The 15038-nt window shown below is 41.3% G+C and overlaps 1 protein-coding gene across 1 annotated transcript in view; it reads right to left on the bottom strand.

Annotated features, from left to right (window-relative positions):
* Positions 1 to 11840: 11840 nt before the first annotated feature.
* Positions 11841 to 15038, bottom strand: part of LOC115146857 (coronin-6) — a 45598-nt gene continuing 42400 nt past the window's right edge. The window contains exons 10-11 of the mRNA XM_065004930.1: positions 14708 to 14938; positions 11841 to 12383 (exon numbers count right to left, since the gene is read on the bottom strand). Coding sequence (XP_064861002.1) covers positions 12261 to 12383; positions 14708 to 14938 — 354 coding nt within the window. The 3' untranslated portion in view covers positions 11841 to 12260. The remainder of the gene's footprint in view (positions 12384 to 14707; positions 14939 to 15038) is intronic.

Raw genomic sequence — 15038 nt, 5'->3', positions numbered from 1 at the left:
AAGAACATTTCCAATTAAATTTGATTATGGAAAAATTCAGTTCTCTTAACTTTTTGCTTAAGAAGAAACATAATAAATAGCACAAGAACATTTCCAAGAACCTTTTTGAGGAATAGCAGCTTTACTTAACTTTCTTCTTAAGTCTAAAGTTTAGGAAAAAATGTCAGTTAAGAAGAAATGTCTTCTTAAGAAGGTTCTGTGAATCTGGGCCCTGCCACACTTATTCCATTTAAATCATTTGGAGTCCCAGGAAAAGACAGACTACAAAGCCTGTTGGACACTTATTTCAACTTATTTTATTTAGCCTACTAACAGCCTATTGGAGGAGAGATGCATGCTTACTCTTACTTCAAGGCAACTGGGAACTCTGAAAAAAACAAGCTCCGGCTGGGAAAAAATCTCAGAATTCCAAGACAGGAACTCGGACCTCTATCTTGAGCTCCGACATGAAGATCACGGATGTCATGATTCAACCTTGTTCTCCCCCCCCCACCAGTTATCTTGAAAGCTCCATATATCCAGAGAATTCCAGAATTTGATGACAAAATCTTCCCACAAGAAAGACCGCCGTGCCACCTTCCTGTTCAAGAGAGCAACAGCACAACAAGGTGAGTCCAAACATGTATTGTATGCGGCTGCATAAATGATGTAATATGCCAGGGAGATAGTATTACTCTCTCCACTACAGTATACATAAGTGAATGTTGTGAAGTAAGCTGTTAGTAGCCCATGTGCCTCAACCTAATAATTTGGTCCCTTTCCCCCTTATAACTTAGCCTATTGTTCTGACTTAATAGACTAATAGTGAAAACATCAAAACTATGAAATAACACATATGGAATCATATAGTAACTTTAAAAAAGTGTTAAACAAATCTAAATATAATTTGTTTGAGATTCTTCAAAGTAGCCTTGATGACAGCTTTGCACACTCTTGGCATTCTCTCAACCAGCTCCGTGAGGTAGTCACCTGGAATGCATTTCAATTCACAGTTGTGCCTTCTTAAAAGTTAATTTGTGGAATTTCTTTCCTTAATGCGTTTGAGGCAATCAGTTGTGTTGTGACAAGGTAGGGGTGGTATACAGAATATAGCCCTATTTGGTAAAAGACCAAGTCCATATTATGGCAAGAACAGCTCAAATAAGCAAAGAGAAACGACAGTCCATCGTTACTTTAAGACATGAAGGTCAGTCAATCCAGAAAATTTCAAGAACTTCAAAAGTGTCTTCAAGTGCAGTCACAAAAACCATCAAGCGCTATGACGAAACTGTCTCTCATCAGGACCGCCACAGGAAAGGAAGACCCAGATTTGCCTCTTCTGCAGATGATAAGTTCATTTGAATTACCAGTCTCAGAAATTGCAGCCCAAATACATCCTTCACAGAGTTCAAGTAACAGACATCTCAACATGAATCAGGCCTTCATGGTCGAATTGCTGCAAAGAAACCACTACTAAAGGACACCAATAAGAAGAGACTTGCTTGGGCCAAGAAACACGAGCAAAAGACATTAGACTGGTGGAAAGCTGTCCTTTGGTCTGAGTCCAAATGTGAGATTTTTGGTTCCAACCGCCGTGTCTTTGTGAGACGCAGAGTAGGTGAATGGATGATCTCCACATGTGTGGTTCCCACCATGAAACATGGAGTAGGAGGTGTGATGGTGCTTTGCTGGTGACACGGTCAGTGATTTATTTTGAATTTAAGGCACACTTAACCAGCATGGCTATCACAGCATTCTGCAGCAATACGCCATCCCATCTGGTTTGTGCTTAGCGGGACTATCATTTGTTTTTCATCCGGACAATGACCCAACACAACACACCTCCAGGCAGTGTAGGGGATATATTACCAAGAAGGAGAATGATGGAGTGCTGCATCAGGTGACCTGGCCTCCACAATCACCCAACCTCAACCCAATTGAGATGGTTTGGGATGAGTTGGGCCGCAGAGTGAAGGAAAAGCAGCCAACAAGTGCTCAGTACATGTGGGAACTCCTTCAAGACTGTTGGAAAAGCATTCCAGGTGAAACTGGTTGAGAGAATACCAAGCATGTGCAAAGCTGTCAAAGCAAAGGGTGGCTACTTTGAAGAATCTAAAATGTTAAATAGATTTTGATTTGTTAAAAACTTTTTGGGTTACTACATGATTCCATATATGTAATTTCATAGTTTTGATGTCTTCACTATTATTCTACAATGTAGAAAATAGTCAAAATAAAGAAAAATCCCTTGAATGAGTAGGTGTGTCCAAACTTTTGACTGGTACTGTATATACATGAGATTGATAGACCTAACTACTAGAAATGGGATTGATAGACCTAACTACTAGAAATGGGATTGATAGACCTAACTACTAGAAATTGGATTGATAGACCTAACTACTAGAAATGGGCAGATGTTTTAGTAAGTGGTGTCAGGTGTGGTCATGGGACGTTTCAAGTGTCCCTCAACCTCTCCAAAGTGGCATGTCTGTAAATTATATTTTCCAGTGCTATTGCATATTTGAAATCCCTGAATGCTATTTGCTCTGCATAAAAATACAATTTCTACCATATCAACCTCAATCAAACATTGTGGTGGTGTTATGGGGTATCCAGGGTACATGTCCTTTCAACCTCTCCAAAGTGTCTGAATGAGGTAATTGCACTGTTTTTGCACACTGGATGTGCCTAAAAGTTATTGGTCATGATAAAAACAACATTTCTACAACACCAACCTCTTAAACATTGTGATGGTGGCAGAGGACATACAGAGGATACCCAAGTGTTTTGTCAACCTAGTCATTCGGTGGACATTTGATGTTGCCATTTAAGTCATACATCATCAGATAACAAAGGCTAGATTTGTTCCTACCAACCTCGGGATTCATTTGATACCCCCCATGTAGCTATTGATCAAAAGCAGACCAAACTGAATCGTACCTTGTAAAATGTTTGCTGTTTGGTGAAAATGTTGTGTAAAATAATAGTGTGGTGATCAATAATGGCAGACAAATAAGATATCCTCATGATCTGTGGAGGCCCGGCTTTCGGTGTGTATCAAGATATTCCGTGTTTATTTAGTTTATGCTTTACAACGATAACCCGGATGTAGGTTGCAGCCGTCTTGAAATGAGGTCATCGGCTCGGCTTTCCCTTATATGTTTTGTATGTCCATATATTTGGAAGATTTGAAGGCACCGATCAATAGCCAAGACACTCATCTTTTCCGCAGACACCCTGCTTTTGCAGACGGGGGCTACTGTTCTCATACCAAACTGAATTGAATAAAACAAATCAAATAGGGTCCACAAATATGGGGACTTTACAATAGCTCTGTGGTCAGGTCTTGGGTTGGATGGCGGAAACCCAGTTACTGAGATTTACCAGGATTTACCTCTCAAAATCCCTCCCTTTTCCCGGGATAAATAATTTACAAGAAACCGGCAGATTATAGTAAATTATTTATATGAACAGCATGGCGTGAAATGGAACTGTGAAATGATACGCCCTGTCTAAATCTGTCTTCTCCACGGTATCTGCATGATGAATCATCAACGAACAGTGAAATGATACGCCCTGTCTAAATCTGTCTTCTCCACGGTATCTGCATGATGAATCATCAACGAACTGTGAAATGATACGCCCTGTCTAAATCTGTCTTCTCCACGGTATCTGCATGATGAATCATCAACGAACTGTGAAATGATATGCCCTGTCTAAATCTGTCTTCTCCACGGCATCTGCATGATGAATCATCAACGAACAGTGAAATGATATGCTGATGTCTAAATCTGTCTTCTCCACGGTATCTGCATGATGAATCATCAACGAACAGTGAAATGATATGCCCTGTCTAAATCTGTCTTCTCCACGGTATCTGCATGATGAATCATCAACGAACTGTGAAATGATATGCCCTGTCTAAATCTGTCTTCTCCACGGTATCTGCATGATGAATCATCAACGAACAGTGAAATTATATGTGATGTCTAAATCTGTCTTCTCCACGGTATCTGCATGATGAATCATCAACGAACAGTGAAATTATATGTGATGTCTAAATCTGTCTTCTCCACGGTATCTGCATGATGAATCATCAACGAACAGTGAAATTATATGTGATGTCTAAATCTGTCTTCTCCACGGTATCTGCATGATGAATCATCAACGAACAGTGAAATTATATGTGATGTCTAAATCTGTCTTCTCCACGGTATCTGCATGATGAATCATCAACGAACTGTGAAATGATATGTGCCCTGTCTAAATCTGTCTTCTCCACGGTATCTGCATGATGAATCATCAACGCTGTGAAATGATATGCCCTGTCTAAATATGTCTTCTCAAGGCATCTGACATGATGAATCATCAACGAACAGTGAAAGAGTGGAGATATCTGGTCTTCGTATACGGCCCCTCTGTTATCTGCATGATGAATCAAAAAGACACAGTAACAATGGATACAAGCTTCATATACAGAACAGAAAGTCCAGGTTGATATCTGCATGATGAATCATCATTGGAACAGTGAAATGATACGTCATCTGGCTAAATCTGTCTTCTCCACGTCATCTGCATGATGAATCATCAACCAACTGTGAAATGATCGTCACACCCTGTTCAGCTGAAAAAATCTGTCTTCTCCACGCTATCTTCAGTCACACAATGTTCGAACTGGGAAATTATGTGCCCTGTGTAAGTTTGTCTCCAGTCTAGGCTTTCTGCCAATGATGAATCATCTGGGTGTCCTCGGCAACATGTGAAATGATACTGTATGCCCTGTCTAAATCTGTCTTCTCCAGTGTGTAAGATGAATCATCATCTTCAGGGGAGTTGTGAAATGATAGCACCTGTCTAAGTATCCTGTTGTGACAGTGTTCTGGATGATGAATCAGTGTCAACGAACTGTGAAATGATATCCTGTATCTAAATCTGTTTTACTATGTGTATCAGCTATGATGAATCATCAAGGAATTAGCAGTGAAATGTAATGTCACCTGTCTAAATCTGTCTTCTCCACGCTCAGCATGATGAATCATCAATGGAGCGCAGTTGAAATGATAGACCTGTCTAAATCTGTCACTTTTTTTTCTTGTCCAGGTAGGCCTACATTTGCATGATGAATCATCAACGGTAACAGTGAAATGATACGAGATACTAAATCTGTTTGGTGCCCGGTATCTGCATGATGAATCATCAACCAACAGTGAAATGATACTCCAGTGAGCTGTCTAAATCTGTTTCCTTGGTAGTCTTAAACAAATCTATTTTGAAACAAAAGTATACACCACACAACGTGTTAAATAAAAAGGAGACACCCATGTCAGATAAATCTGTCAAATTTTGAGTTTGCATCCCAATATTATCTGCATGATCAATCATCAGAAAACTGAAATATAACAAAACCGTTTGACATAGATAGCACATTTTTGTCATGTTGAAAAAAGTTTACAATGAATGGATAATCTCATCAACCACTAGAGGGTGGGGTCATTGGACTGCAGGAAATTTTAGTGAGAGGAACAGATTTTGGATAATCTCATCAACGATAAAGGGTGGGGACAGTAAATAATAACATTTTATATTGTAAGATGTGAAATGAATGGATAATTATCAACGCGATCTGGGTGGGGAAATCTGTCTTTCATAGTGAGTGAGGACAATGAATGATCAATCATCAACGCTAAGGGTGGGGACAGACAGCACATTTCATAGTGAGTGAGGACAATGAATGGATAATCTCATCAACGCTAAGGGTGGGGACAGACAGCACATTTCATAGTGAGTGAGGACAATGAATGGATAATCTCATCAACGCTAAGGGTGGGGACAGACAGCACATTTCATAGCGAGCGAGGACAATGAATGGATAATCTCATCAACTGGTAACTTTTTTTCTTGTCAATTTGCTGCAGCATGGCCTATTCTACAGTAAAAGGGAATAATATGTTTGAAAGCACATCTAATTTACACATCTCCATCTGGCTTTCAGGGGTCACCATTTTTTTTATGTAAAGATGAATGATTTTTTAATTGCAGCTGCAGAGTTTAAAAAGTGCCTCTCACTCCAATTCCGTTGCTTTAAATCAGTGCGCATGTGACCACTCGCTGTCTTTCTCTCTCTCCATCAATTCCATTCAAATTGCATACAAAATAGATCATCCTGTTCATAGATATACAATATTTAGTTCCAGTCAAAAGTTTGGACACACCTAGTCATTTTTTTTTTTTAATTGTACCTTTATTTAACTTGGCAAGTCTGTTAAGAACACATTTTTATTTTGAATGACGGCCTAGGAACAGTGGGTTAACTGCCTTGTTTTTACCTTGTCAGTTTAGGGATTCAATATTGCAACCTCTCGGTTACTAGTTTAAAGCTCTAACCACTAGGCTATCTGCCGCCCCGTCAAGGTTTTTATTTTATTTGTACTATTTTCGACATTGTAGAATAATAGTGAAGACATAAAAACTATTAAACAACACATATGGAATCATGTAGTAACCAAAAAAGTGTTAAACAAATCCAAATATAATTTACATTTTAGATTCTTCAAAGTAGCCACCATTTGCCTTGATGACAGCTTTGCGCACTCTTGGCATTCTCTCAACCAGCTTCACCTGGAATGCTTCTCTAACAGTCTTGAAGGAGTTCCCACATATGCTGAGCACTTGTTGGCTGTTTTTCCATCAATCTGCGGTCCAACTCATCCCAAACCATCTCAATTGGGTTGAGGTCAGGTGATTGTGGAGGCCAGGTCATCTGATGCAGCACTCCATCACCCTCCCTCTTGGTCAAAAAGCCCTTACACAGCATGGAGTGTTGGGTCATTGTCCTGTTGAAAAACAAATTATAGTCCCACTAAGCACAAACCAGATGGGATGGCGTATCGCTCCAGAATGCTGTGGTAGCCATGCTGGTTAAGTGTGCCTTGAATTCTAAATAAATCACTGACAGTGTCACCAGCAAAGCACCATCACACCTCCTCCTCCATTCTTCACGGTGGGAACCACACACGCGGACATCATCCATTCACCTACTCTGTGTCTCACAAAGACATGGCGGTTGGAACCAAAAATCTCCAATTTGGACTCATCAGACCAAAGGGCAGATTTACATTGGTTTAATGTCCATTGCTTGTGTTTCTTGGCCAAAGCAAGTCTCTTCTTCTTATTGGTGTCCTTTAGTAGTGGTTTCTTTGAGCAATTGGGCATGAAGACCTGATTCACAGTTTCCTCTGAACGGTTGATGTTGAGATGTGTCTGTTAATTGAACTCTGTGAAGCATTTATTTGGGCTGCAATTTCTGAGGCTGGTAATTATAATGAACTTATCCTTCTTGCCATAATATGGACTTGGTCTTTTACCAAATAAGGCTATTTTCTGGATACTACCCCTACCTTCTCACAACCCAACTGATTGGCTCAAACATATTAAAAAGGAAAGACATTCTCCAAATTAACTTTTAACAAGGCACACCTGTTAATTGAAATGCATTCCAGGTGACTACCTCATGAAGCTGGTGGAGAGAATGCTGTCATCAAGGCAAAGGTTGACTTTATTGAAGAATCTCTCTTTGGTTACTACATGATTCCATATGTGTTATTTCATAGTTTGGATGTCTTCACTATTATTCTACAATGTATAAATAGTCAAAATAAAGAAAAACCCTGAATGAGTAGGTGTGTTCCAACTTTTGACTGTTACTATAGATATATAGCTTCAGTATATATGATGTCCTAGCTTACCTCTTTTAGGTAATACATTCAATGCAGTATTAGCCTCATATTTAGCAAATGAATGATGGGTTGATATGCATAAGCTTCAAACTTAGCCTCTGTCTTCACTCTTGCGCAATAGACGCCTGCTCTCCACTGGCTCCTTGGCTCTTGTGGAGTCCCAGGAAAAGCTACACTAGAATAGCTTGGACTTTTTTATTCTTCTTGCATTTCTTATACTAATAGGACGAGGGAAGCAATCCTGCTCTTGTGTTAAATACAGCAGCCAAAGAGCTGGCGGGGAGTTTGAAAGAAGAGAACACGCGATGGCGATAGGCTATAGCAGTTATTTAGTCCGACCCATAATGATTCATTCTCGTTGAATAGAAGTGAAAGCCGTCTGCATTTAGTCCTATATTATTCAAGCAAACATGTCATTACAATGATGAAGATTAGGATAACAAAGGGTATTCTATTCAGAGTTGAAGTCGGAAGTTTACACACACTTAGGTTGGAATCATTAAAACTCGTTTTTCAACAACTCCACAAATTTCTTGTTAACAAACTATAGTTTTGGCAAGTCAGTTAGGACATCTACTTTGTGCACGACACAAGTAATCTTTCCAACAATTGTTTAGACAGATTATTTCACTTATAATTCACTGTCTCACAATTCCAGTGGGTCAGAAGTATACATACACTAAGTTGACTGTGCCTTTAAACAGCTTGGAAAATTCCAGAAAATGATGTCATGGCTTTAGAAGTTTCTGATAGGCTAATTGACATCATTTGAGTCAATTGGAGGTGTACCTGTGGATGTATTTCAAGGCCTACCTTCAATCAGTGCCTCTTTGCTCGACATCATGGGAAAATAAAAGAAATCAGCCAAGACCTCAGAATAGAAAATGTAGACCTCCACAAGTCTGGTTCATCCTTGGGAGCAATTTCCAAATGCCTGAAGGTACCACGTTCATCTGTACAAACAATAGTACGCACGTATAAACACCATGGGACCACGCAGCCATCATACCGCTCAGGAAGGGGACGCGTTCTGTCTCCTCGAGATGAACGTACTTTGGTGCAAGAACTGCAAATCAATCCCAGAGCAACAGCAAAGGACCTTGTGAAGATACTGGAGGAAACAAAAGTATCTATATCCACAGTAAAACGAGTCCTATATCGAAATAACCTAAAAGGTCACTCAGCAAGGAAGAAGCCACTGCTCCAAAACCTCCATTAAAAAGCCAGACTACGGTTTACAACTGCACATGGGGACAAAGATATATATATATTTTTTTAAATGTCCTCTGATCTGATGAAACAAAAATAGAACTGTTTGGCCATAATGACCATGGCTTGGAGGAAAAAGGGGGAGGCTTGCAAGTCAAAGAACACCATCCCAACCGTGAAGCACGGGGGAGGCAGCATCATGTTGTGGGGGTGCTTGCTGCAGGAGGGACTGGTGCACTTCACAAAATAGATGGAATCATGAGGAGGACAATTATGTGGATAAATTGAAGTAACATCTCAAGACATCAAACAGGAAGTTAAAGCTTGGTCGCAAATGGGTCTTCCAAATGGACAATGACCCCAAGCATACTTCCAAAGTTGTGGCAAAATGGCTTAAGGACAACAAAGTCAAGGTACTGGAGAGGCCATCACAAAGCCCTGACCTCCATCCCATAGAAAATTTGTGGGCAGAACTGAAAAAGCTTGTGCGAGTAAGGAGGCCTACAAACCTGACTCAGTTACACCAGCTCTGTCAGGAGGAATAGGCCAAAATTGACCCAACTTATTGTGGGAAGCTTGTGGAAGGCTATCTGAGACATTTGACCCAAGTTAAACAATTTAAATTGCAATGCTACCAAATACCAATTGAGTGTATGTAAACTTCTGACCAACTGGGAATGTGATGAAAGAAGTAAAAGCTGAAATAAATCATGAAATAAATCATTCTCTCTACTATTATTCTGACATTTCACATTCTTAAAATAAAAGTGGTGATCCACACTGTCCTAAAACAGAGAATTTTTACTAGGATTAAATGTCAGGAATTGTGGAAAAACTGAGTTTAAATGTATTTGGCTAAGGTGTATGTAAACTTCTGACTTCAATTGTAATTGTGGAGAGCAAGGAAGGAATGAAGGAGGTAATATACACGTCTCACAACATCAGGGGAAATATGATGAAAGGCATGCTAATAACATTATGATGGGAAATATGATGAAAGGCATGCTAACAACATTAGGGGAAATATGATGAAAGGCATGCTAACAACATTAGGGGAAATATGATGAAAGGCATGCTAACAACATCAGGGGAAATATGATGAACGGCATGCTAATAACATCAGGGGAAATATGATGAAAGGCATGCTAATAACATCAGGGGAAATATGATGAAAGGCATGCTAATAACATCAGGGGAAATATGATGAAAGGCATGCTAATAACATTAGGGGAAATATGATGAAAGGCATGCTAACAACATTAGGGGAAATATGATGAAAGGCATGCTAACAACATTAGGGGAAATATGATGAAAGGCATGCTAACAACATTAGGGGAAATATGATGAAAGGCATGCTAACAACATCAGGGGAAATATGATGAAAGGCATGCTAATAACATTAGGGGAAATATGATGAAAGGCATACTAACAACATTAGGGGAAATATGATGAAAGGCATGCTAACAACATTAGGGGAAATATGATGAAAGGCATGCTAACAACATTAGGGGAAATATGATGAAAGGCATGCTAACAACAGAGGAAATATGATGAAAGGCATGCTAACAACATTAGGGGAAATATGATGAAAGGCATGCTAACAACATTAGGGGAAATATGATGAAAGGTAGACTCATGTATCAGCCTAATTATAAAATATTATATATGTTTTCAAATATCTAATTGTAGGTTGTGTCCTGCACCAGCATCACATCTTCTCACATCTTCTCTCCCAGCTTCATAGTTTGAACGAGGTGCGTAATTCCAGTCCATATAATACAATACAATATTTGGGCTTTTTTTGGATTGGGCTCATAAAATATCTTTAATGGGGTAGCATCAGGCTTGAATGTTAATTATTTTATTTGATATTTTACCCCCTTTTTCTATCCAGTTTTTTAGTAACTACTATCTTGTCTCATCGCTACAACTCCCGAACGGGCTCGGGAGAGACGAAGGTTGAAAGTCATGCGTCCTCCGATACACAACTGCTTCTTAACACAGCGCGCATCCAACCCGGAAGCCAGCCGCACCAATGTGTCGGAGGAAACACTGTGCACCTGGTTAGCGAGCACTGCGCCCGGCCCGCCACAGGAGTCGCTGGTGCACGATGAGACAAGGATATCCCTACCGGCCAAGCCCTCCCTAACCCGGATGTCTCTAGGCCAATTGTGCGTCGCCCACGGACCTCCGGGTCGCAGCCGGTTACGACAGAGCCTGGGCGCGAACCCAGCTGTGGCACAGCTGGCGCTGCGATACAGCGCCCTTAACCACTGCGCCACCCGGAAGGCCCTTTGAATGTTAATTCTGATCAGTTGAAATCAAATCCAGACATATTTATATGCTTTGTATGCTTTAGAATTACACTTCCGGTTTTGGTGGGAAATAACAGGTTACACAGGAAAAAGAGTGATTTATTCTCAGGATGGAACATTTGTAAAACACTGAGAAAACATTACATAAAAAATAAAAGCAGCTCCATGACACAAGAAAAGGAAAAGTTTAGTCCAACCAGTTAATAAAAAAGAGATTGTTTTAATTGATGTCATCACGTGTCTCATGTATAATCATTTACAGAACACACTAAAGTCTTCTTAGATTAGAGGTTTTTTCACAAATGTGGGTATTTTTAAAAACTCCCCCCCCCGCCACCTTTTCTGCTTTAACGCACTATTTACATTTTGAGAAGGTTAACTGAGATCCAGAGATGGTTATTACTGAGTGTTGGTCGGTGATGGATGGAGGGATGGGGACAGTGCGCGTGTGTAGCCTATGATACTGTTTGTACTCTCAACTAGGTTTTCAAAATTCCAGTAACTTTCACAAAATGTCTCTCACAACCCGACTCAAACATAATTTTTTAACTGACACTCTCCCTAGGTACTGGGCATTGGTTGGGGGTCTGTGAGTGTGTGTGAGTGTGTGTGTGTACGGGGGTGGGGGTTATATGTGTTTGAAGTTAGGGGTTATTGGGGCTGCTAGTGAACTACAACATTTGTGAACTACACAAATGATAATGCACCTTTTAAAAGACAATTTCTCAGTTGTTCACGGAGATCACATTCATGGTATACACCCGCGGATTTCAGCTCAATCGTAAATTGCCTTTAAAAGTCAAGTGCAATGTGCTTGTTGCTAACAGCTTTGATTGAATGTTGGCCTGGCTGTGTATGTAAGGCAGTAAGGCTATTGTGTAGGGGTGTGGCGGTGTATGTGGATAGTGGAATTGTGTGCGTGGGCTGTTACAGAGTGTTGTCGTGGTGTGTGTGTGTGTGTGTGTGTGTGTGTGTGTGTGTGTGTGTGTGTGTGTGTGTGTGTGTGTGTGTGGTGTGTGTATTAGGCTGTGCCGTTGGTGTACTTGGAGAGTTTATTCTCAAGGTCACAGATTCTCTTCTCTTGAGACAGAACTGTTGCCTTGAGATTCTGAACTTCTTCCAACAACCGCTCTACCAACTGAGGCTGGAGAGAGGGAAGGAGGGAGAGGTAGGGAAGGAGGGGGGGGGGGGTAAGGGAGGGGCAGAGTGGGGAAAGAGGAAGGTAGGAAGGGAAAGAAGGAAGGGAAGAAAGGGTAGGAGATGGAAAGGAAGGAAGAAACAAGGAAAAAGAGGAAAGATAGGTCAGGAACAGGCAGCTACAGGAAAAAAACTGGAAAACAACAGACAGGTAGAGGAAAACAGGTAGGTAGTGGAAAACAGGTAGGTAGTGGAAAACAGGTAGGTAGAGGAAAACAGGCAGGTAGAGGAAAACAGGTAGGTAGAGGAAAACAGGTAGGTAGAGGAAAACAGGCAGGTAGAGGAAAACAGGCAGGTAGAGGAAAACAGGCAGGTAGAGGAAAACAACAGGAAAACAACAGGCAGCTACAGGAAAACAACAGGAAAACAACAGGCAGCTACAGGAAAACAACAGGCAGCTACAGGAAAACAACAGGAAAACAACAGGAAAACAACAGGCAGCTACAGGAAAACAACAGGCAGCTACAGGAAAACAACAGGCAGCTACAGGAAAACAACAGGAAAACAACATGCAGCTACAGGAAAACAACAGGAAAACAACATGCAGCTACAGGAAAACAACAGGAAAACAACATGCAGCTACAGGAAAACAACATGCAGCTATAGGAAACAACAGGAAAACAACATGCAGCTATAGGAAAACAACAGGAAAACAACATGCAGCTACAGGAAAACAACAGGCAGCTACAGGAAAACCACAGGTACAGGAAAGCAACATGCAGCTATAGGAAAACAACAGGAAAACAACATGCAGCTATAGGAAAACAACAGGAAAACAACATGCAGCTACAGGAAAACAACAGGCAGCTACAGGAAAACCACAGACCGCTACAGGAAAGCAACATGCAGCTACAGGAAAAACAACAGGAAAACAACAGGCAGCTACAGGAAAACAACAGGCAGCTACAGGAAAACCACAGGCAGCTACAGGAAAGCAACAGGCAGCTACAGGAAAACAACATGCAGCTATAGGAAAACAACAGGCAGCTACAGGAAAACAACAGGAAAACAACATGCAGCTACAGGAAAACAACAGGCAGCTACAGGAAAACAACAGGAAAACAACATGCAGCTACAGGAAAAAAACATGCAGCTACAGGAAAACAACATGCAGCTATAGGAAAACAACATGCAGCTACAGGAAAACAACAGGAAAACAACATGCAGCTACAGGAAAACAACAGGAAAACAACATGCAGCTACAGGAAAACAACAGGAAAACAACATGCAGCTACAGGAAAACAACAGGCAGCTACAGGAAAACAACATGCAGCTACAGGAGGAAAACAACAGGAAAACAACATGCAGCTACAGGAAAACAACAGGAAAACAACATGCAGCTACAGGAAAACAACAGGCAGCTACAGGAAAACAACAGGAAAACAACATGCAGGTAGAGGAAAACAGGCAGGTAGAGGAAAACAACAGGAAAACAGGCAGGTAGAGGAAAACAACAGGAAAACAACATGCAGCTACAGGAAAACAACATGCAGCTACAGGAAAACAACATGCAGCTATAGGAAAACAACATGCAGCTACAGGAAAACAACATGCAGCTATAGGAAAACAACATGCAGCTACAGGAAAACAACATGCAGCTATAGGAAAACAACAGGAAAACAACAGGAAAACAACATGCAGCTACAGGAAAACAACAGGAAAACAACATGCAGCTACAGGAAAACAACATGCAGCTACAGGAAAACAACATGCAGCTATAGGAAAACAACAGGAAAACAACAGGAAAACAACATGCAGCTACAGGAAAACAACATGCAGCTATAGGAAAACAACATGCAGCTACAGGAAAACAACAGGAAAACAACATGCAGCTATAGGAAAACAACAGGAAAACAACAGGAAAACAACATGCAGCTACAGGAAAACAACAGGAAAACAACATGCAGCTACAGGAAACCAACAGGAAAACAACATGCAGCTAAAGGAGGAAAACAACAGGAAAACAACAGGCAGCTACAGGAAAACAACAGGAAAACAACAGGCAGCTACAGGAAAACAACAGGAAAACAACAGGAAAACAACATGCAGCTAAAGGAGGAAAACAACAGGAAAACAACAGGCAGCTACAGGAAAACAACAGTAGTCAGAATTTCTAAAGATCAGAATGAGGCCTAATGAGAGCGAGAGAGAGGAGAAATTAGAGAGAGAGGGAGAGGAGGGGATTATATACATAGTGACTCACATGCAGGTTGGTGGTTAGGGTCAGACAGACAGACAGACAGACAGACAGACAGACAGAGTGTGACTCACAGGCAGGTTGGCTGAGCCGTCGCAGGAGGACATGCTGCGTCTGGTGGTGGGTCTGGAGTCCAGAACGTTCTTCTTGGCCACTTTGAGCTCGCGGCTCTTAGGGGGAACGTAGCCATCTCTCAAGGACTGGAGGGTGGGGTCCTCATCTCGCCCCTCCAGCCACTCCTCTGGCTCCAGAGCTGGGTCTGAACCCGCCGTGTCTGGATACAGGTCATCCTGAAACAGGTCTGACTGGAGGGAGGAGGAGAGGGTGGAGGGGGAGAGGGAGGGAGGAGAGAGGGTGGAGGGGGAGGAGAGGGAGGAGGAGAGGGTGGAGGGGGAGAGAGAGGGA

The sequence above is a fragment of the Oncorhynchus nerka genome, linkage group LG19, assembly GCF_034236695.1.
Source record: "Oncorhynchus nerka isolate Pitt River linkage group LG19, Oner_Uvic_2.0, whole genome shotgun sequence".
NCBI classification, from domain to species: Eukaryota; Metazoa; Chordata; class Actinopteri; order Salmoniformes; family Salmonidae; genus Oncorhynchus; species Oncorhynchus nerka.
This window is presented reverse-complemented; position numbering and strand designations above follow the sequence as displayed.